General features: G+C 37.6%; 1 protein-coding gene across 1 annotated transcript; it reads left to right on the top strand.

Annotated features, from left to right (window-relative positions):
* LOC148160380 (complement C3-like) lies at positions 1 to 18,129 on the top strand. The gene is made up of 43 exons (XM_088010127.1): positions 1 to 111; positions 955 to 1,150; positions 1,267 to 1,429; positions 2,056 to 2,150; positions 2,380 to 2,468; positions 2,908 to 2,990; positions 3,082 to 3,169; positions 3,276 to 3,378; positions 3,467 to 3,587; positions 3,891 to 4,006; positions 4,270 to 4,416; positions 4,806 to 4,905; positions 5,035 to 5,126; positions 5,205 to 5,396; positions 5,492 to 5,647; positions 5,745 to 5,874; positions 6,365 to 6,433; positions 6,596 to 6,793; positions 6,881 to 6,998; positions 7,106 to 7,194; positions 7,289 to 7,428; positions 8,091 to 8,303; positions 9,044 to 9,107; positions 9,202 to 9,291; positions 9,394 to 9,600; positions 9,720 to 9,795; positions 9,907 to 10,066; positions 10,561 to 10,656; positions 10,817 to 10,967; positions 11,068 to 11,153; positions 12,504 to 12,581; positions 12,687 to 12,842; positions 12,927 to 12,989; positions 13,864 to 13,945; positions 14,045 to 14,093; positions 14,178 to 14,268; positions 15,231 to 15,320; positions 15,421 to 15,523; positions 15,742 to 15,831; positions 16,871 to 16,963; positions 17,064 to 17,147; positions 17,263 to 17,407; positions 17,876 to 18,129. Exons 1-43 carry the CDS (start codon positions 44 to 46, stop codon positions 18,015 to 18,017), a joined length of 4,962 nt encoding a protein of 1,653 aa, XP_087866253.1. The 5' UTR covers positions 1 to 43; the 3' UTR covers positions 18,018 to 18,129.
* The last annotated feature ends 4,416 nt before the right edge of the window (positions 18,130 to 22,545 follow it).

Below are 22,545 nucleotides of genomic sequence, written 5' to 3'. Positions count from 1 at the left end.
AGGCTCAGTCTACCCTGGCAGCAGATCAGAACCGGACCGGAGGATGAGGAGAGCTCTACTGCTGCTGCTGGCCTCTCTGGCCTTTGCCTCCCTGGCTGATGGAGCTGACCTGTAAGTACACCTGAGTGTTTGAAGCATGACAAAAATTCATATATATAAAAAAAAAAAAAACGCTCAAGTTTGTTTTCTTGAAGATTTTAAATTAGTTGGTATACTTTGTCAAATGCCTTCACTTAAATTTTTTATTTCTTGTGTGAATATTTTAGCAGTTTATAGTTTGCTAAATCTTTACTGCTAGTACAGTTTTCTAATAATCAACTGCTGTCCATTAAGCCTCCTCAAGCGGTGCCAGACAGCTGCCCTAAATTTTTTTGTGCAGTGTTTGCGTGGCCTCGCCTCGCTCCAGACACGGCAAACAGAGTCGATCGTCACCATCATGAGCTTCATTGATCCTCTGCTGGATCTTAATCAAGATAATCAATGGCTCATTCATTAAGTATGAAGTCCAGAGTGGAGATCAAAAGTCCGCTACTGAACAAACAAATATGAAAAGATTGCACAAAACGGTAACCAGAGGACAATTTGCAATGTAAAAGGCCTTGAAGCAGGTTTCTGCTGTTTCAAGTGGAGCAATAATATAATAATGTAATAGTAATCATTCAGTCCTTTTCTGCAAAAACACAAGAGTTTCCCTGAAAGCCCAACATTATACTTTACAATGTTGCATGCAAGGGGTACATGCAATCTACTTTTTATTTTATTTATTTTTGTTCATTATTCCGTTTTGCACTCTACATTTAAGGAAACCTAGAAAGGGTTCAGCTAGAAGTCTCAGTTGTCCAATGCATGTTTTGCTGCCTGCAGCACATTTAGTGTAAATTATTGTTTCGCACAAGTGCTAACCAGAGAATGTATCTTTCAAAATAAATAACGTACAATTTGATCTTTCTGTAGCAAAGTGATGTCTGCCCCCAACCTGATGCGAGTGGGAACCGCAGAAAACATCTTTGTTGAATGTCAGGACTGCACTGGAGGGGACATGGTGGTCAGCATCAACGTGATGAACCATCCGGAAAAAAACAAGAAGCTGACTGGGACAACCGTGACCCTCAACGGGGCGAATAACTTCCAGGGGTTGGGAAAAGTGACGGTGAGTAAAATACTCAAACGGCTGCTAACATCCCTCGATGCAAAAGTAGGCTTTTCATAAAAGGGTTCTGTTGCAGCTCCTGAAGCAAAGCATCCGTCTTTTGATTCTGATTTCAGATGCCAGTGGGAGAATTCAGAAAGGATCCCACCGCAAAACAATATGTTTACGTGCAAGCTCAGTTTCCGGGCCGATTGCTGGAAAAGGTTGTCCTGGTGTCCTTCCAGTCTGGGTACATCTTCATACAGACCGACAAGACGCTCTATACGCCCAACAGCAAAGGTGAGTCCAAAGCAAAACAGGGCCAAATCACCGGTATGCTGAGGGTATCAAAATTAAGCTTTACAACCTTGGACTCATTAAATGCAGAATATTTAAAATAATATAAATAAATTACAATGAAAACAGACAAAAACAGTTATTTTTAAGTTACTCATCCTGATAAATCAGTTTTAAAACTCCAAATTGTCCTATATTTGAATAAGGCTTTCAATAGAAATCTTAATTCCAACATAAACATAAAACATTTCAATTGTTTTTAGAAAGATGTTTATAGCTTTATTGTAACTTTTATCTAAAGGCATAAAATAGTTTTCAATTGTGAAATACATAAAAAAAAATTATATCTCTGGAGATATGTTTTATCCCCCCCACCAATCAATCAATACAATCATAATTGCATGACATAAAAAAAGGAAACAAAAACAAAATGCCTCACAATGATATGATAAACCAAAGGTCCTTGATTTATTTTACAGACTACAAAGTAAAACCAGAAATATTTAGAAATGATAATTTTTATGGCCTGCTGTGAAAATGTCTTCAACATATATGACCAAGTATTGGCTATGAAATATAAATATAAAAGGTCTTGAGAAGTAAAAAGGACTTTCTTCTCTCCGTGTCAGTTTATTACAGGATGTTTGCCTTGACGCCTCAGATGGAGCCTGTGGAAAGAAACGATGAGAACCAAGTTGATGCCTCTGTCGACATTGAAATTGTGGTATTGTGTTCCCTCATTCGTATCCATTTAGTGACTCAGTTTCACATTTGAATCATGCTGCCCCCTGGTGGTGAAAAGTGGGAGTTGAACCCGCTCTATGGAAGTAAATATGTGTCACCAGCATTGGTGTCCTGCTGGCACATATTTACTTCCAGACCAGTCAGTCAATGAATGACGTTGGGTTGACTTTTAAAAGCAGTTTTTTGTTTGTTTGTTTGTTTTTGGTTAGACGCCTGAGGACATCATCATCCCTCTTGATTCAGTCGCTCTTAATGGTGGCATGTTCTCTGGAGATTACCAGCTTGCTGACATTGTCAGGTATTCCGTTTTGAAGACGAAAACTTGTTTTAAGTAGCTGAATGACATTCACCTGGTCATATTTAACCAAATAATTACTGTTAAATAGTCAAGATCTACATGAATTTTATTTACACACAAAAAGGAAATAAGGTGCAGAGGTTTAGTTTTTTGATTCAGGAAGCACATTGAAACATTTTATTATAATGCTTTGGATTTTTGCTAACAAACTAAACAATCTTTTTTTTTGTTATTTTTTGGCTAAAAGTGAATAATATGCTAATTTTATCTGGCTTCCTTTGTACATTTTTATGGATAAATTAAGAGCAAATGCTGGAATTTTCATTTTATTTGAGTTCAATAATTGATAAGTAAATTTAGTGCGAATATTTCATTCTTCTCAACTGATTGCTGTAAATCATATGTGTGTGTGTGTGTGTGTGTGCGTGTGTTTCCTCAGCCCCGGACTGTGGCAGGTGGTGGCAAAGTTCAAGAGCAACCCACAGCAGAAATACAACGCTACATTTGAGGTCAAAGAATATGGTAAATACGGTGTTTTCACATATGTATATTTATAATTAACTAGGTTTTCATCTGGTAGAAAAATATTTTCAAAAATGTTTTCATCTGGCAGTCCTTCCCAGTTTCGAGGTAAAGCTGCTGCCTGTGGTCCCTTTCTTCTATGTGGACAACCAAGAACTTGTCATCAACATCAAAGCTACGTACGTGAAAGATTTTCATTAGTTAAAAATTAAATAAATAGGGTTGTTATTATATTATTGTTTTGCTCTTACAGTATGGCTTTAAGAGTGATTTTTTTATGCGTAGGTATTTGTTTGGAAAGGAGGTTTACGGGACTGCCTATGTGGTGTTTGGCATTATGGAAGATAAGGTGAAGAAAAGCCTCCCACACTCTCTTACACGAGTCATGGTGAGCTCTCTTCTTTTTCAGTTCTCCATTAAACATACATTTCATGCAAGCAAAAGGCAAAACTTAACCTGGGTCTGTTGGATTGCAGGTTAACAATGGAGAAGGGCAGGTCATACTGAAAAGGAATCAGATCACTCAAACCTTCCCGAATATTAACGATCTTGTGGGAAAAGCCATCTTTGTGTCAGTCAGTGTGTTGACAGACAGCGGTGAGTAACAGCGATTGTGTTTTTCCTTGTTAGGTAGTTTTGATCTTGAGTTATGCTCATTGGCTAAAAAAAAGTTTTCAAGTCAACTTCCTTTAAAAAACGAAAAGCAAAACACGATTTGATCATTTCATATATATTTAAATATGTTTCTCTTGATCTGATGAGATTTAAAAATGTGCATGTTTCTCAGATCAAAGGAAGATTTTATCATTTGGTTGTTTTTTTATTTGATAAAACAACGGGTGATTAAGCAGCACTATTCTGTCCATTTATTTGTTTTTTATTTTTTATTTTTTTATGTAGGCAGTGAAATGGTGGAAGCAGAGTTGAGAGGCATCCAGATTGTCACGTCGCCCTACAAAATCACTTTCACAAGAACCCCCAAATTTTTCAAACCAGGAATGTCCTTTGATGTTGCGGTACAGAACCAAATGTTTTCTTCTTTTACTGTCAAAATGTTATCAACTAATAACCCTAAACTTTAGAAAATTACTCGTGTACAATGACTTATCTTAAGTAAGAGGCATCTTTAACACTGCACCCTCATTTCGTACTATTTAAACTATAATATGTCCTTCATATCTAGTACCAATTGAAGGATGAATTAATCTAATGACGTGCGATTTTTTATGAAATGTGGTGTGAGGAGGTATTCAGAAACTGATGCATTTTCCTATGGTAGGTTGAAGTGGTAAATCCTGATGGCAGTCCAGCAGAAGGTATCCCAGTGGTGATCACTCCTGGAAATGTGAGGGGATCCACAGCATCAAATGGGATGGCAAGGCTTACCATCAATACAGCAGCAACGGATGCTAGACTCCAAATCACTGTAAGCAACAGCCTAGTGAAAATGTACAAGTGAAGAAATTGCTGATTTTTTTTTTTGTAATGCTAGAACTGCAGGCAGTTATAATGGGCTCCTCGCCTGACCACCACACGCAAAAATAATACAAATAAATAAGTAATGGGAAACCACAGTAATGGCGATGGTAACACTTCTGTGAGTAAAACAACATAACATTTCAGTTCAAAGCCAAACTAACAGCTACACACTAAAACTGCCGATCAGTATGACGCAATGTAAGACAATTCAATTTATTGTGCACTGCAAAAGGTTTAGCTAACCAAGAGAAACAACAAAACTGGAATGTAAATTTTTATAAAATGATAATGCCCTGATTCTTAATCTTGAAAAACATGTGTTCCTTTGGACTACAGGCGAAAACAGACAAACCTGAACTTACGCCCGCAAGACAAGCAACAGCTGAGATGGATGCTTTACCTTATGCTACCAATAGCAGGACTTACATCCACATAGGTAAGTCATACTCCAGGACCACAACAGTGCACACAGTCAGGAAAGAACCGGTAAACTATGGAGAAGAACTGTGGATGTTATCAGCATGATGTGTTGGGTCTTAACACTCTTGGGAACTTTCCAACGCAGGCATAGACACAGCCGAGGTGAAAGTAGGAGACAACCTGAAAATCAACCTCAACCTCAACAAACCACCACAGCAAAAGGACATCACATACCTGGTGAGGGATGATTTACACCTCTCTTAGTTCGTCAGTATACATTGGATTTCTGTTCACATGTTTTTCTGTCAACCCTAGATCTTAAGCAGAGGCCAGCTGCTGAAATCTGAGCGCTACAAAACAAGAGGCCAAGCTCTAATTTCCCTAATTCTTCCCATCACCAAAGAGATGTTGCCCTCATTCCGCATCATAGCCTACTACCACCCAACCGATAATGAAGTGGTGTCGGACTCTGTTTGGGTGGATGTGAAAGACTCGTGCATGGGCTCAGTAAGACTCATTCCACCGACTCTATGAGTCAAACCTGGACTAATCCTTGGTATCTAAATCTTTTGAATTTTTTGTGCTATTTTCTCCCCATGTAGTTGACCTTGGAGTCAAAGAGGCCACTTCCGTCCTATGAGCCTCGCAGGATGTTCACTCTGAAAGTCACAGGAGATCCAGGGGCCACAGTGGGACTCGTCGCAGTTGACAAAGGCGTCTACGTCCTGAACAACAAGCACCGTCTCACCCAGAAAAAGGTACATCCTACCGTATCTAAAAATCTAGAAATTGACTGTGTATGTCTGGTTTTCTTTAACCATAAGTCTTTGGTTGGTTTATTTCTGCACCCTGCAGGTGTGGGACGAGGTAGAGCATCATGACATAGGCTGCACACCAGGTGGTGGGAGCAACAGTATGAACGTGTTCTTTGATGCTGGGCTGGTGTTTGAGTCAAGCACCGCTGCAGGAACTGCCTACAGACAAGGTGAGTTCACTTCAACCAATCTGAATGAAGCTAAATTTGATTCTGTTTAAGAATAAAATAGATTTACAAAGTGCAGCTACCTTAAACTATACAGTGTCAGGCATGTTTATAGACCCACATGGTAAAGATGAGTGAAAGAGCTTGAAATATATTAACTTTTCATTGCAGAAGCACAATCTCACGCTAAAATTAAAAAGTCAACCTCTAATTTATTTCCAGAAGTTAGTAAATCCTTTCAATACATTTAGTCAGTAAGTATTACCAGAGCTGCATTTGAATATTACTAATACAATGTTGTTACATCTATTGACAACTTAATAGATGACTTACTCCTTCGTAAGAGCTTTGGACATAAGAGGCTTTTCAGGTTGCATCAAGCTGTTATTATATAACCAATTAATGTCCTTTCAATGTCTTTGGTTTTTGAAATATATATATGTATATATGCGTGTGTGTGTCTTGTAAAGATGTGGTTTGTGTTCTATTTCAGAAAAGGGCTGCAAGGCAAGCGCCAAAAGGAAAAGATCCACAACTATCATGGAAGTTAGAACTACGCTACGTAAGAAACACAGTTTTTAGCCAATCAATAACCAAATATTGTGCCATTTGTTAAGCTACCACAGTGTTATGTCTTTCCAAGTTAGATTTATTTGTTCTAACTGCCCTGTTTCTACATGTATGCTGCCTTTTTTAACACATAGCTTTTCTTTGTTTTTCACAGTGAGTCAATTTACCAATGAGCTGGAGAGAGAATGTTGTTTGGACGGCATGAAAGAAGTTCCACTTTCATACACCTGCGAGGAGCGTAAGGCATATATTGTGGATGGTCAAGCCTGCGCTGATGCCTTCCTGCAGTGTTGTACTACGATGAAAACGCAGCTTTCTGAAAGGAGGGAAGAAAACTTCAAATTAGCTCGCAGTAAGAAATGGGAACCAATTGGTGGGGAACAGTATTCTTACTTTCCTAAAAGAAACGTTAATGATCCCATGTGCAACAACCCTTTAGGCGAGTCCGATGACAGCTACATGGACAGCAATGAAATTGTTTCTCGAACCAAGTTCCCCGAAAGTTGGCTGTGGATCGACATCCAGCTTCCTCGCTGCCCAGCCAATGCCCCCAACTGGTGAGCCATTTCAAACCTGCACAGATCTTGTATTCTATAAAAAGATAATTTGGTAACAATTTTATATGCTCGACCTTCATATCTGCTTCTGCCGATCTGTGTTTTAGTGAGGCCATGTCCATGGAGAGAAATGTTCCTCTGCAAGACTCAATCACGACCTGGCAGTTCACTGGCATCAGTCTGTCTCGAACACGTGGTGAGGCTTCTGCAACTTAAGTTTATAATTTTCCCAACATTTACATTTCTGCTCTCTTTTGGTGTCTTACCTTTTTATTTGTTTCATCTTTAAGGTATCTGTGTGGGCGAGCCATTGGAAGTTATTGTCCGTAAGGAATTTTTCATCGATCTCCGGCTGCCTTATTCCGCCGTCCGAGGGGAGCAGCTTGAAATTAAAGCGATCCTTCATAACTACAGCCCAGATCAAATAACTGTAAGTTAGAGTTTACAAATTTGGGCTGGGTCGGGCCAAAATAATTTGTTTGATGTTCTCGTCGGGCTTCTTTAAATAGCCTGCAATACATACGGCACAGAGAAAACAAATCAAGAAATAATGATCTTCTTATTGTAGTCTAAATAGAGGAGTTGATTCGCTGTGTAGGAGAGAAAGAAAGTAAAGTGCAGAGGTTTATTAGATCACAACAAGTTCACTCTGCACAATAACTGTGCGTGTGGCCCCGCCCTGCTCCTCTCCTATCAGTCACACATCCCAGATGATTTGCACTTGACTCACTGGTCACGACTGACACAATTATATTTATTATATCGAACTGGAAATATTAAACAAAAGCTAAAAATGGGAAAAATGACATTGTTTACTCAAATTATGGTCTAAAAATGAAAGCAGTTGAATTTACTTAGGGCTCAGGTCTATAATTCATGTTAATTAGTCAGCATTACTAACAACAGATCTATGCATAGGTTTACATAAATGTAACCAGCACAACACAGAAAGGGTCCGTTTACCTAGAGACAGAAAATGGTCTGTTTTGTAGACAAATGGAAGTTAGAAATTTTTTATGCACTCTGACTCTATATTAGAATTTTAGTTGATTACATTTAATTGCTTTTCTCCGTCTTTATCCTGTCCTCAAGGTTCGTGTGGAACTGATTGAGGAAGAGAACGTGTGCAGCGTAGCCTCCAAGCGTGGGAAGTACCGGCAGGAGGTCAGAGTTGGAGCCCAAACTACACGATCTGTACCATTCATCATTATTCCAATGAAGGAAGGAGAACGTAGCATCGAGGTCAAGGCAGCTGTCAAGGACTCATCCCTTAATGACGGAGTTATGAAGATACTGCGCGTTGTGGTAAGAGAGACAAAGAGCCTTTCACAGTTAACAGGGCAGACCCCAGACTGGTCAACATTCTCATTTGGACCTAAGGAAATCAATTTATTAGCATGTGTGTTGGACAGTAAGGGGTAAACTGAGAAACCCGAACTCCATCTGGATCAAGTACTGTGCTTCCCATCAGCAGTTATACAGCATATATATAATTTCCGAATATTTTTTTTTTTTACAATTAATCAGGTAATCAGAAATCGCTCTCCCTTATCTCTCTCTCGTATAAATACACTGACAGTCCCCTTCCCACCGGTCGCTTTGAAACGGTCACCACTCATTTCCGAGAGGAGAAAAACTGTCGTACTCCAAGCATCGCGTCAGATGATTTAAAAATGTTTATTGGTCCCCCAAAAATCGACAAAAACCTGGAAATTTGCTGTTGTGCTGCTAGCACATAGCAATAACTCACAGGCGGAAGTGAGCGCGCTGCACAACACAAATAATGGTCCGGCCGGAACGCGGTGTGCTAAATAATAAAACATAATTTTACGAATCTTAGAGGCAGATACATTTTCCTCGAGGAATTTTAATAATCAAGGCATCGAATCATTCGAGGAATCGTTACAGCCCTACTCTAAAATCGAATACTTATCTGTTCAATATTTATGTATGTTGTTTTTTTGTTGTTTTTTTTCGTTTTGCTTTGACCTACCAGAACCATGCAATAAATGTTTGTTTCTAATATTTGTTATATATTTTCCCAGCCTGAAGGCGTTCTGGTTAAAACTGCCCAGATTGTACCTCTAGATCCAGTTAAGAAAGGACAGGGTATGTTCACACATTAGCAATGCTTTAACATTTTCACTGATGTACAGTGGAAATATTTTTCCTAACTGATTCAATTGTACTTTTCTACTTGCAGGTGGAGCACAAGTGGAAATCCTGAACAGTAACATTCCCAGGAACGATTTGGTACCAAACTCACCAACCAGCACACAAGTTTCTGTAACTGGTGAGTTTCTGTGACTGTTACACCCACATGAATTATGCAGAGACAGCTGCTTGAAAATTGACTATCCTATGTCAATTTACTGATTTTATTTTGTGTGTGCAGGCAGAGAACAGGTTTCTGGGCTTGTGGAGAATGCCATTAGTGGTAGATCCATGGGTACTCTGATCTACCAGCCCGGAGGCTGTGGAGAGCAGAACATGATCCACATGACTCTGCCAGTCATTGCAACCACATATTTGGACAAAACCAATCAGTGGGAGGCTGTTGGTTTGAACAAACGTAACGAGGCTCTTCAGCACATAAGAACTGGTAAAGTCATTTAGATGTAAAGAGAAATGGATTTCACTTGAAATGTGTGCTCTTTTGATTGTTGACTAAATGAATGTGTGGATATTTGTGAATAGACTAATAATTTACTATCTGTTTAGGATACAACAACGAGCTAGCGTATCGTAAAGGCGATGGCTCATTTGCTGTGTGGGCTAGTCATGGAAGTAGCACCTGGTAAGGCATTCAAGGTTCAACTGTATTTTTTGCAGACAATACCTCACTTCTCAGTATTTGTTCTATATGCAGTTTGATGAACTAAACTATTAATGTTTTCTTCCCCACAAGGCTGACCGCATATGTGACCAAGGTGTTTTCTTTAGCTTACAACTTGATAGCAGTGCAAAATGAACACATCTGTGGTGCTGTGAAGTATCTGATCCTCAACGCTCAGCAACCTGATGGCATGTTTAAAGAAGTTGGAAGAGTACACCATGGAGAAATGCAGGTTAGTACACCACTACATACATTACACAATAAGTACATTTGTGTTAGACATTTTTTGCTTCTTGGCAAAAAAAACCCCTGATCCTCCTGGAAGGAGTTGATTTCTGTTGCTGCCGTCCCACAGCAGAGTGTGACCAAACTAGCATGAGAAAGAGGCAACAGGCTGTTGGATACAGTTCTCTGGAGCATGACTGAGGCCATTGTTAGTTTAAATAATCGATTGTTAAATATTTTAAGCTAAGTCTTGCTTTTTTTTTTTTTTTTTTTTATCATCCTATTCAATAAAATTAATCATCATATTATGAAGCTTTATTACAAAAAACCCAAAAAAATAAATTAAAATTCCTGTACTTCATGTGATAAGTTTATTTCCTCCATTAAAATGTTCTGAAACTTAAGTTTTTCATCTAAAACAAAACTCCTTGTTTTCTTCCTTGACCATGATGAGGGAATATGTTACCTGACATGTTGGTGTTTGCGTTTGTGCTCATTCAGGGTGATGTGCTTGGCGGAGACTCAGATGCCTCCATGACGGCCTTCTGCCTGATTGCCATGCAGGAATCACGCACAATATGTGGAGCAACTTTAAATGTGAGTATCTCGACCTTGTCATTCCTAGGAGAAATCAACTCTGTGACGTTATTAAACAGGACGGGATATCAAAGGTTTATGCTTTCACACTGATATCCTCTATCTCGATGGCTTCCCAACAAACCATTTCATTCCCATGTTCTCCTTTTCATTTCCCTAGAGTCTTCCATCCAGTATAGAAAAAGCCGTCACCTACCTTGAGAGACGTCTTCCCAACCTCGCCAACCCTTATGCCGTCGCCATTACGTCATACGCTCTGGCCAATGAAAACAAACTTAACAGGGACATCCTCTTCAAGTTTGCTTCTCCTGGTATTTGCACTACCCATCTTGTGGAAATTGCAATTTATAAGCCGTGTCAGAAATATTTTATATTTTTACAAAAAAACAAAAAACACAAATTCTTTTTCAGAGTTAAACCACTGGCCCATACCTGGAAAAAAGACATTCACACAAGAGGCGACAGCTTATGCTCTCTTGGCTCTGGTCAGAGCTCAGGTGAGTAGAGCCATTGTTATTTGTTCATTGTGACTTTGAAAGACAAAGTTTTGAATGTCTGTTGAAGAAATTCACAAGTTTGTTTTAACATCTTTTTTTGTTCCTTCTAGTTCTTTATGCAGAGTTTCTAAAACCAGGTTTTGTCTCATCACTGGTGGATTAAATTTACAGGTTTTAGGTTAAATGCTTTGGGGAAAGTAATGCTAAATCTATAGCCTGCTCAAAAGTGAATCTCTGCCATCAAAAACTTAAAATCAAAAGGTTTTTACAGTTTGGGGCAAACACTTTATAAGGATATGTTCAGGACTATAGAGTGACGGAGCTGCTTGTTGAGAAGAAAAAACTGAGATATGCAGTTTGAAATAGTTGAAGTGAAAGAGGCTGATCAATGCACCCTACTGTAAGTTGGTTATGACCTGCAGTTTTTCTAGTTGTATTTAAAACAAACTACCATAGAAACTGGGGTTCAACAATAAAAAGTTAAATATTTTTCTTTATTACTGCTGCATCTGTTATGACTGTGGGCAAAGAGAGAACTGCTGCAAAGGGAATGGGAAGATTGTTCTTATTACATGGACTTGATGGGGAGAATTACTCCTGCATGAATTTAGAATATAGAAAGAGCTTTTGTATTTCAATTCATGGTGTAAAATTATGGAACAAGTTAAAAGAGGAGGTAAAACAAAGTAAAAATTTAATACAATTTAAAAATATATATATACAAGGAGGTCATTTTCACAAGATGTAGAAATATAGGTGAGAGTTAGCACTAATGTGTATATGTAAATTGAAGCTAACGAAATATGAGTGTGTGGGTATGGATGTATATATTTAGACATGTGTAAACCCAGGTAAGATGGAAGATTAATTAACTTATGTTTTTTTTTTAATTTAATTTAATAATGAGTGTCCATCTGAAAATATGGTTTGGGTTTATGGGGTAGGACTTCATAAGTTTCTTAGTTCTTCCTACACCTTTTCAAGCATGATAAGATTACTGTGGTACAAAAATGTCTTTTGCATTATTTGTGTGACTTTATTCTTGTATCATAAATTAAAAAAATATATAAAATAAATAAATAATTGTAGCACAAACTGATTTGTGAGTACAGTGGACAGATTAAGGAAATAACCGTGGGAGAGAGGGCATTGAAATTGTGCAGCCTATGTAGAGAAAGCACTGCTGGTTTAAGTCAGAATTTAACCCTAACTACTGTGCTGAATTGTTCTGATTGTAGGTGGACAGGATATAAACTGTTTATTAGTAGTCACTTTAAAAAGCCACTTAAAAAAAACAAAAGTACAAGTGCTACGCACAGCAGGCTCAAATCATCTCTTTTTTCATTATAGCACTTTGAAGAAGCACGGCCTATCGTTAGATGGTTTAACCAACAACAGTTTGTGGGTGGAGGCTATGGATCAACACAGGTAACTTCTAAACTTCTAGACTTTTTCTTAGGGAAATATCACTTTCCCTAGTTGAACTAGATTTTTTCTTAATTCTTCTCATTTGTAATTTTTCTGTCTTCCCAGGCCACCATTATCGTGTACCAGGCCGTGGCAGAGTACTGGACCAGAGCTAAAGAACCAGAATACGATCTGAATGTTGACATCTTGTTGCCGGGCAGATCAAAGCCTGACAAGTTCAACTTTAACAGAGATAATCAGTTCGCCACAAGAACATCTAAAGTGAGATCACAACCTCCTTTTTTAAAACTTTGAGTTTTTTTTATGATTTGCTTTTTCCTAAATTACAAATTAAAATTTCGACAGCTTAATGACATCAACCAGGACGTGAAAGTTACTGCCACAGGAACGGGAGAAGCAACAGTGAAAGTAAGTAACTTTTGTTTTTAATTCCAGATGTTTTTTTTGTTTTGTTTTTTTTTAGCATTATACAAATTGTGAACCATAAAACTAAGTTGGAAAACGTTCAGACACAACAGATTAATTCTTTCATTCAGATGCATTAAGAGTCTGATGCATTTATTATGTACAAAAATATCTATTAGCAATAATGACTGTCTACAAATTATGAAGATTTTCTTTTTAAAATACCTTTCATATCAAAGTGTTTGTCATTAAATAGTAGGGGCAGTAGTGAACATTTTTACAAAAAACAATGCTTAGCTTAGGAATTTTTGGTGACATGCACATTTGTCTGAAAAGTCTTTATTTTTTATATATATATATATATATATATATATATATATATATATATATATATATATATATATATATATATATATATATATATATATATATATATATATATAAAATTTGCATTGCATTCATATATAAGCACCTCAGTGGATATGGACAGATAATTTGAAGTGCTCATGAATTGCTAGATGTTGTTTGCAGTTTAGAAACAGAAACACATCTAAAAAGTATGTTTTGACTTAATTCATTCATATTAAGGTTGGATCACAGATTTTCACAGATTTGTTTCTTTTAATTGAAATATGAAGAGGACATTGTGTGGTCTAAATTAAACAAATGTGCAGAGTTTAATGTTGGCCAGGCAAAATCTATATTTTCTACTGGGAATTGTGGATAACTTAAAACATAATTGTAGTTCAAATGAATTCTATAAAATAGTTACATTTTTCATCAGTTTTTTTTTTGTGCATAAAGTCCACAATTTGGACAAATAATATCTTGTTGTAACATCACAGCACAATAATCCTACATGTTCTTGATGTTACAGATGGTTTCGCTTTATTATGCCATTCCTAAAGAAAAGGAAAGTGACTGTCAGAAGTTTAATCTCTCTGTCCAACTAATCCCAGGTAATTTGGTATTCATTTGTTCTGTTTTTGTTATTCTCCATTCATGTGATTTGTTTAAAAAAAATGCATACTTTATATGGATTTAATTTGCTTCTTCAGATAAAGAGACAGACGATGGCAAGATTTACATGCTTAGGATCGACGTTCTGTAAGTACAGTAAACCTCACTTCAGCTCGTGCTAAAAACGGTCTGTGAAATTATCAAAAATTTCTCTGAACGTTTTGCACAAAGGTATAAGGACAGGAACAGCGACGCAAAAATGACCATCCTAGACATCGGCCTGCTCACCGGATTCACTGTTGACACAAAGGATCTGGACGCGGTAAGAGTTCGAACGAGAAACCTACGGCTGAATCCAGATATTTACATACAGTGTATAAAACGATGCAACTTTTTTATTATTTGTCAAATTAAAGCAAACTAAGCTCTTCCTAGTTTATGTCAGTTTTGGATATCCAAATTATTTCTGTTTGCTAAATGCCAGAATGATGTGAGAACTGTTGTCATGCGTACTCTGAAGCGTTAACTTTGCTACTCTAAAACCATTTTTTTAAAACTAACTTGGGGGTTGGTGGCATCTAGGAGACCCATTTGTGCCCATGTTTTAACTTGATCGCTGATGTCTTGAGATGTTGCATCAATTTTTCAAAATAAGACTGACATGACACTGTCATGAACATGACTTAACACCAGTTATGAGCCAGTCTTCATGAATGTTTGACTGTTTCCATGAAGTGTCATTTGGAAAATAATGACATTTTTAATTCAATGTTACATTAAAAGTTGCCTTAAAAGTCTATTAAAATGGCCAATTTTGCATTATTCTGTGAATAATATCACTTTTAATACAAAGTTCTGCCAAAACTCACATTAAAAGTCCATTAAAAGTGTCGACTTTGCATTAAAAGTGTCATTATACTCTTCATGACAACACTCATAACCTTCCATGAAGACTCCTTTGTGTTCATAACAGGTGCTGCATCATGTTTATGACAGTATTATATCTGTCTGATGCACTCAAATAAAGTGCTATCAAAAGCTTTCAAGACAATTCTCCAAAGAAATCTCCCCCAGAATTATAGCATGAAGCAAATCTATTGAATTTTGTTAATAACCAAAACAGGAAATGTGTTTAAGCTGATTTCAGCATATTTTTTAAACTTATTTTATATTTGAACTACACATCAGAGTTTGGCATATTAGAATTTATACTTCTCATTTAACCCAAAGTCAGTTTTGTAGCTTAAAGTATGACCCAGGCCACATGTTTATTTGTGTGTGCAGTTGTCTAAAGGACGCGCCCGCACCATTGCAAGGTATGAGATGAACACAGTTCTGTCCGAAAGAGGCTCACTCGTCATCTATCTGGACAAGGTAAATAATTCAACCTTCTCTTGTTTTGTTTTGTTTTTTTCTTTACTACATGTTGGATTATTCATTAGTGTTCCTCACTTATTTTGAAATCTCTCACCAGGTTTCACACACACGGCCAGAGGAGATCAGCTTTAGGATCCAACAAAAATTAAAAGTTGGCGTCTTACAACCAGCAGCCGTGTCTGTCTATGAGTACTATGAGCGTAAGTTTTAAAAGGGATGGGCTATAGTTTTCCTCTACAAAATAATTTTTCTGATGCTTTAAATTTATATAAATATGCACGTTTCCACTTACCTAACCTGCCGCTGTGCCAGAATTTCTCTATTGTGGGACAATAAAGGATATATCTACTTTATTCTATTCTATTCTAAGAATACATTTGTTTTAAATATGTGGGGGTTTGTTCCTCTTCTATTTCAGAAACACCTTGTGTGAAATTCTACCATCCAGAGAGGAAAGGAGGAAAACTGCTCCAGCTCTGTAGGGATAATGAATGCACCTGTGCAGAAGGTAAACAAGAATAGTTTACGTGAGGATTTTAGGTTGGAAAAACACATGGTTTACTTCCCAAAAGCTGACATTTTTCTGAAAAAGTTTGGAAAATCGCCCTTTTTCATGTAAAAATCGCACTTTGCTGTATCAAATTTTGTTACACATTGACACAAAGCGATGCAAGTTTGTGAAGTGGCAGAAGAAGAGTCAATTAGTTGATTTTAAAATATTTATATCTGAAATATTTATATCATGCTGTAGCCGGCGTGTGTATTTTGCCTCCTTTTTTCCCCAATTACCCCTAAATAAAACGCTGTGCTATTTTTATCCCTATGATCTATGAAGGCCTCAGTAGTTTGACCCAGGATATTAGTGAAGTGATACCAAAGACCAAACATTATTAATGACAAAAAGTACAGCTCACAGTTAGGAGAAGCTGTGCAGATCCGCATCGCAGATGGCAGAATCTGTTCATATGACCAATTATAAGTCATTAACTACCTAACCTTTAATGAAGAATGGAACATAAAAGTCACTGTTGAAAGAAAGCCAAAAGATTCCCATTTTCTGCTTCCCATAGGCCATGTAGGAGGCTTAGGAAAGACGTTGATGAAGAGGTTCTTGTTAGATGACAAAAAAATTGAAGTTTTTGGCCTGCACGCCTGCAGACATCTTTGTGTGGGGAAAAAATTAACGTTGCACATCAACCTGCACACGCCATCCCCACTTTGAAGCTACAATCTGCAGAAAAGCTTTTCTTGGTCATAGATACAAAATACTGAATACCCTGAGCCTGCTATTGAGGGTTCTAATAATTGTGTAAACCATGTGTAAAATATTTCCAGTCTACAGTTTTCTACTGTTCTACATGTATTTGAATAAAAAGCTTGGACATTTTCACAGTCAACATAGTTTTGCTAGGCATGGTCAATTATTTAATTACAACATTACTTCTGCTTCATGCATACCTTCATTTTTATTAGTAGTCCTCTTTAAAATGTCTCTTTCATCGGCCTGCAACATACATGAACAGAATCTCTTTTGTGTCACTTTATAGAGAACTGCAGTTTGCAGAAAAAGGGTCAGATTAACAACGATGAGCGCACAGCTAAGATCTGCGAGAGCACGGAGACCAGCAAGATAGAGTTTGGTAAGAAACAACAGGCATGAAAATGTCTAACAAAAGAAGACATACTTTTTTAGTTAGAGCAATACACGAGATCTCAAGCCTGTACATTGTCTGCCCACAGCGTACAAAGCTATGGTGGAAACGAGTGACTTTGACTTGTCTACAGACTCGTACATGATGCGCATAGTGAAAGTTATTAAAGAAGGTGGGTATTGAACTCTTTGAAGGGCCATGAGTTGGATTGTTGTTATGTATCAAGTCCCTCAGTGACCTCAAGATCCTCACTCGCTTTGTCTTCTTGTTCTACAATTTGACCACAGGAAGCACTGATGTTGGTCCTACTGGTAAGCTGCGCTCATTCCTCAGTTATCAGCACTGCAGAGAAGCTTTGAGTCTGCAAAAGGGCAAAACTTACCTCATCATGGGATCATCCAAAGACATTCACAGAGACGACCAGAAGCAAACGTAAGTTGTTACTTGTGCAAGTGGATCATTTAAAATCATCACTGCTCATTAAAAGCTAACGTTCTGCTCAGAGAACTAAACATAAAAAATATCCTGAATGCAATTGGGAAGTTTGAGCTAATATATATTTGAAAGGTTTTAGTTTTGGGGGGTTTTTTAAGGCTGGACTGACAATAAAACTTTAAATTAATCTTTTTTGTTAACAAGAATTACACAACTTTACATGTAAATGTCCTCTTATCCATACAGAGTGTGTGAACATTGACCCACACTAAGGGGCAAACAAATGACCCGTAGCACGTTGCAGAGACACCATAAGCTCCTCTGCCGTTAACAAGCTGGCATAAAGTTGCATCTAAATTATTAAATAATATGAAGCTCATATAGCTTTTGATCTGGATGCAGAAAATATATTTACTTTGACTTTTCGTGTGTGTGTGTGTGTGTGTGTCTTCCTGCTCCTCTTAGGTTCCAGTATGTGCTCGGGGAGAGGACCTGGATTGAGTACTGGCCCTCAGAAGCAGAGTGCCAGAGCGATGAACATCGACCTACCTGCATGGGCATGGAGGAGATGGAAGATCAGTACACCACTTTTGCATGTCAGCAGTAACTGAACTCAAGAAAACAATGGTCATGTATCCAATAATGTTTTTTTGCAATGTTTGTAAAGGTTGTCCAGAGTTGGCTGTATAAGACCTAAAATAAAAATATATTAATCAAAATCTGACGTTCTCTTTTGTCTCAGAGTCTTGACTTTTGATGCTTGCATACACAACATGTTTCAAATATGTTTTCTCTTTGTCCTTTCACTTGACTTATTCGTGTTCTTAGTGGTTCATTTATATGTCTCATGTCTGAAAAATGATGACACATTCTTTTACATAATATTACTACTTTAATAACATTAAAGTAATAAGCAACATAGAACAAACAGGCAAAGCTACAACTGGTACAACAGGTGCTACCAACTGCGCCACTGTGCAGCCAGTGTTTCTTATTTTTTTCTTTTGCTGCACAAATAAAGCTTGGATCAGTCTGATAGTTTGCATGCTAAGAGAATAGGAAGAAAGGATAAACAGAAAAAAATGGAAGAACAAATAAACAGAAGAAAAGAAAGAGGACTGGGTTAAATTAGTCAATATGCCAAAAAGAAACGACAAAGAGATGAGCTGAACTCAAGAACAACTTCCAATTGCACCCGTTTAGCAGATTTATATATAACCCTGTATAGGTTAATAATCTGCTTGAACAATTAGGATCAGTCCATACTGGTTGACAAGAAAAAGACACTGTTTCATTGCAAAAGAAAAAGTAGTTTTGGAGAAAGTCTATTCAAAATGAGGAAAAAAAAGATATCTGAATATACAGGCTACACTTATATCGGTCATTTCTTCATAAGCCATATAGCTATTTTAATACCTACTACATCGCTGCTACGGTGATGTAACGCATCACAACACAAAAACCATAGACATAATATAAGGATAGACGCCTCATGGACCGCTCTCGCCTATTGTCGCTGACGAGATTTAGGGCGGCCATCTTGGAGCGGCCCACCACTCCACTCAGCGTTATGTGTTTAGCAGCACAATGACGTATCAGCGGATTTAATCGATCATAACACACTTTTTTGTTACTGTAAACCATATTCAAACATATATCAAAGCAACATTTATAAACAATTGTATTTTTTAAGTATGTTTTTAATACATAGTTCATCATATTTAAATATGCTTAGTGGCTATAACAATAGAATAGGAATGGAATATTCTGATATCGATGTTTGAAGAGCATATTACAAAGCACACACCCGTTCATAATTTATTTAATAAATTTTTTAGTAATATCAATATATATTTATATAACTATACAAACACTAATAAATAAAGATTAATAATGGCACAAATAAATTATTAATACTGAATTATATATATATATTTTTTTTTTTCAGCCGACGAGTCCAAAATCCGATGTGAGATTCATCCGTGCTGCAGTGAATCCGTCTCTCTTTATAGATTTCTCCCTCTTCTTCCTCACATCGTGTCTTTAGGAAATTTTCAAAACAAAAACGGAAGATTTAGGACGTATCTTACTTTTGACAGTGAAAGAATATAAATAATAGTCTTTACCACCTGTGTAAACTTTGCCGGTGAATGTTATAACACATAATATAAGTTTTATAATATGTGTTATACTGTTTCATTTCTAATATAGGCCCTTGTGTCTGATAATCTAACTCAATGTTAGAGAATAATTAATTTTTTTAGATTTACAGAATCTCAGTTAGCCTTCATAGCGGGGCTGAACCCGTATTACACCAAGCACTGTAGCTAATATTAGCTGGTATCTCGCCGGTGGACATAAATACAGTAAAGTAATATCTAATCACTATATATACACAATAATATGTCCATCTTACTTGTGAAATGTTGTCTGTGGAGCCCTTGCATCAGTAATCCATCGACCAGAACAACAATATCCCTCAGTACTGAGGCATCTTCTGCTGTTTTGATTGAGCAAAGTAGGAGGGTATACCGCTCCAAGATGGCCGCCGTATTTCCTGCGCCGGAATGGTCCATAAGGCGTCTATGCTTATATTATGTCTATGACAAAAACACCCTAGCTAACGCTAGCTGCCGGTGTTGGGATTGACGTAACATCGGCATGCAGCCAAGAGAACACAGTTAGCTAGCTATACCATCCTCGGTGTAAATCCAGCAAACACGCTAGCTAGCTAGAGTTAGCCAACCTGGCGCTGCTACGGTGATGTAACGTTATTTCCATTTGTTGATTTTCTCAAAATTGGTTTTCATTATTTGAAAATCTTTTAGATAAATCTGTGACACACAAAGTGCTCTGAATTCAGAGAATGACCCACATGTCACTTTACAGTGTTGTAATTCTCAAATATACCAAATAATAATAATACATTATTATTATTATTATTATTATTATTATTATTATTATTATTATTATTATTATTATTATTATTATTATTATTATTTCCTAAGCCCTCTGACACATGACATGTACTAAATTTATTTGGTTTTTGGTTCGTTTTTTTTGTATTTTTCAAGAAAAATAACATAATAAGCCCTCCGGTCACCTTGTTACCTTTGACATTTTGCCCGTGACGCATGACGCAGTTGCCTGTCACGCAGAGATAGGGCGGATAACTGCGGAGCTCAACGTAGCGAACGTTCCAGATTACAGGACAGTTTTTGGTGAATTAAAAAAAAAGGTTTTGATGAATAAAGTGGAGTAGACTTGCTGCTTGTCAGATGACGGAAAACGTTGAACGTTGCATCGTTTCTGCTTCAGCACGGAGTAGCGGTTTAAGCAGAGAGGTAATGAAATACAACAGACACTGACTGGCCTCTGCATCTGCCTTTCTCTGAAGAACTACTGAGGGGAGGAGACAGTCAGGTGAGGAAAAAATGTTCTTATCTATCGATTCAGTATTTTTATCATACAGACATTAGGCTGTTGTTGATGTGCTATTAGCTAGCTGCTAGCTAACGACTTTGCTAGCAAAGAAAAATAACTAAAAAGCTTCTTCCCTGTATCTAATGATTGTTGGGTTCCTGGGTGTTTTCTCTTTGGGGTTGCTGTTTTCTTTCCATCCTTTAGGGGGCGCCTGGAGGTTATTCCTGGAGGGCATGGACCAGCTGATGTGAACCACCTGCTCGGCATTATCTCATCCTGCACATCGGTGCCAGAGTGTTTGCCAGTTTTGGTACTTCAGGCCTCCTGTTTTATTCTAGTAATTGCTCTCTTCGAGAATTCCTTGTGACGTTGTTTTGTGTCTCCTTCCCAGAAACTCTCCCCGAGACGCCGGTGAATCCTACCCACCTGGTGCCTTAGTACTCACCTCATCATTGTGACCAGATCCCCCAGGATCTTCAAGTAGGCTGCCTCCCTCGCTCTCGCCACAGAGAGAACCTGAGCTGGTCTTGTCCGCCCTCCAGTGCCGACCCCCGCCTTTCAATAACCCAGCAGCAACCCCCGGCTCCAAGATATTCACCCTGGAACAATCATATCCCCCCCGGTCGTGATCATCTCCACCCCGAGTAAGTCTGCTCCAGTTTTTGCCCGTCAATTCCTCATTTTTCTCAGCTGAAGAACTCACCATCCTTCTCTCATCCTCTAGTCCCAACCCTGAAGCGCTGATCCTGCCCGGGACCAGATTGCCCGCTGATTATTGTTTTCTTTACAATAAAGATCGTTTTACTGACTTCCTTTGTGCCGAGGGTGTTCTTGCATGTGGGTCAGAAGATTAAAACTCGACATGACAATGATAGCGGTCATTCTTCAGTATCGCTTATGCAATAGGGGGCACATCGCCCATCCAAAACCTGTCATCACCATAATGGATATATATGTCTGATCTTCTAATTTCCTTTGCTGCATAATGTACATTGCATTTATTCTAGCGTTGGGTAAATGTGTCTTGAAGGAGAATAGCACTTAAAAGTCCAACAAGGATATTCATGTAGAATTAGATATAACTCACCCTGAATTAGCATGACATATATAATGTATGTAATAATCAATCAAGCTGCTCCTGTCCAATAAAAGCGTTTCATTAATGGAAAAAACTCAATCCAGACTTTAAGTAATATTATATTGTTCTAGGGACTGAAAAACATATTGGTTTAAACACAAGGGTAAATAATTGGTAGTGTGGTTTAATATAGTGTTCTGATCATAATTCATTATGTTTTGCTTTTTTCAGATCAAAGATGCCACATAAAGGAAAATCGTCAGAAACAGAAAAAGGATCTGCCAGAAGCAGCCAAAGGTAGTGGACTGTTGACCAACTGGGTCAGAACAAGTACCGCAGGTAAGAAAAATAAATAAATAAAGGTTCTTACCATAATCAACATGCAGTTTTGGTAGTGAACAATATATTTAATATTACAAGGCAACTGTTATGTTAAGATGTACTAAATCTAGTTGTATATCTCACATTATGTAATTCATCATTGTTTATTAAACCCTGAAAGCTGTGTGACTTTAATATTCTGTCCTAAAATGCGGCTAGATGTGCTCTTTTTTATTTGAGCACCTGCCCCTTTAGTGGTCTCTGCACGGTCCTGCACACATATTCATTCTCACATGTTCTTGCATTTATTTGT

This window comes from Poecilia mexicana, unplaced genomic scaffold (assembly GCF_051168715.1).
Source record: "Poecilia mexicana isolate PSO_F unplaced genomic scaffold, ASM5116871v1 scaffold_2, whole genome shotgun sequence".
NCBI lineage: Eukaryota > Metazoa > Chordata > Actinopteri > Cyprinodontiformes > Poeciliidae > Poecilia > Poecilia mexicana.
Note: the sequence above shows the minus strand (reverse complement) of the source record. Positions and strands in the feature narration are given on the sequence as shown.

What these genes read in the sequence shown, in the direction of transcription:
- LOC148160380 (XM_088010127.1), top strand. Translation starts at nt 44, where the DNA reads ATGAGGAGAGCTCTACTGCTGCTGCTGGCCTCTCTGGCCTTTGCCTCC. An exon ending in AGGAACTGCCTACAGACAAG is followed by an intron (nt 5,875 to 6,364) that starts GTGAGTTCACTT and finishes GTTCTATTTCAG; the next exon opens with AAAAGGGCTGCAAGGCAAGC. An exon ending in ACACAAAGGATCTGGACGCG is followed by an intron (nt 14,269 to 15,230) that starts GTAAGAGTTCGA and finishes TTGTGTGTGCAG; the next exon opens with TTGTCTAAAGGACGCGCCCG.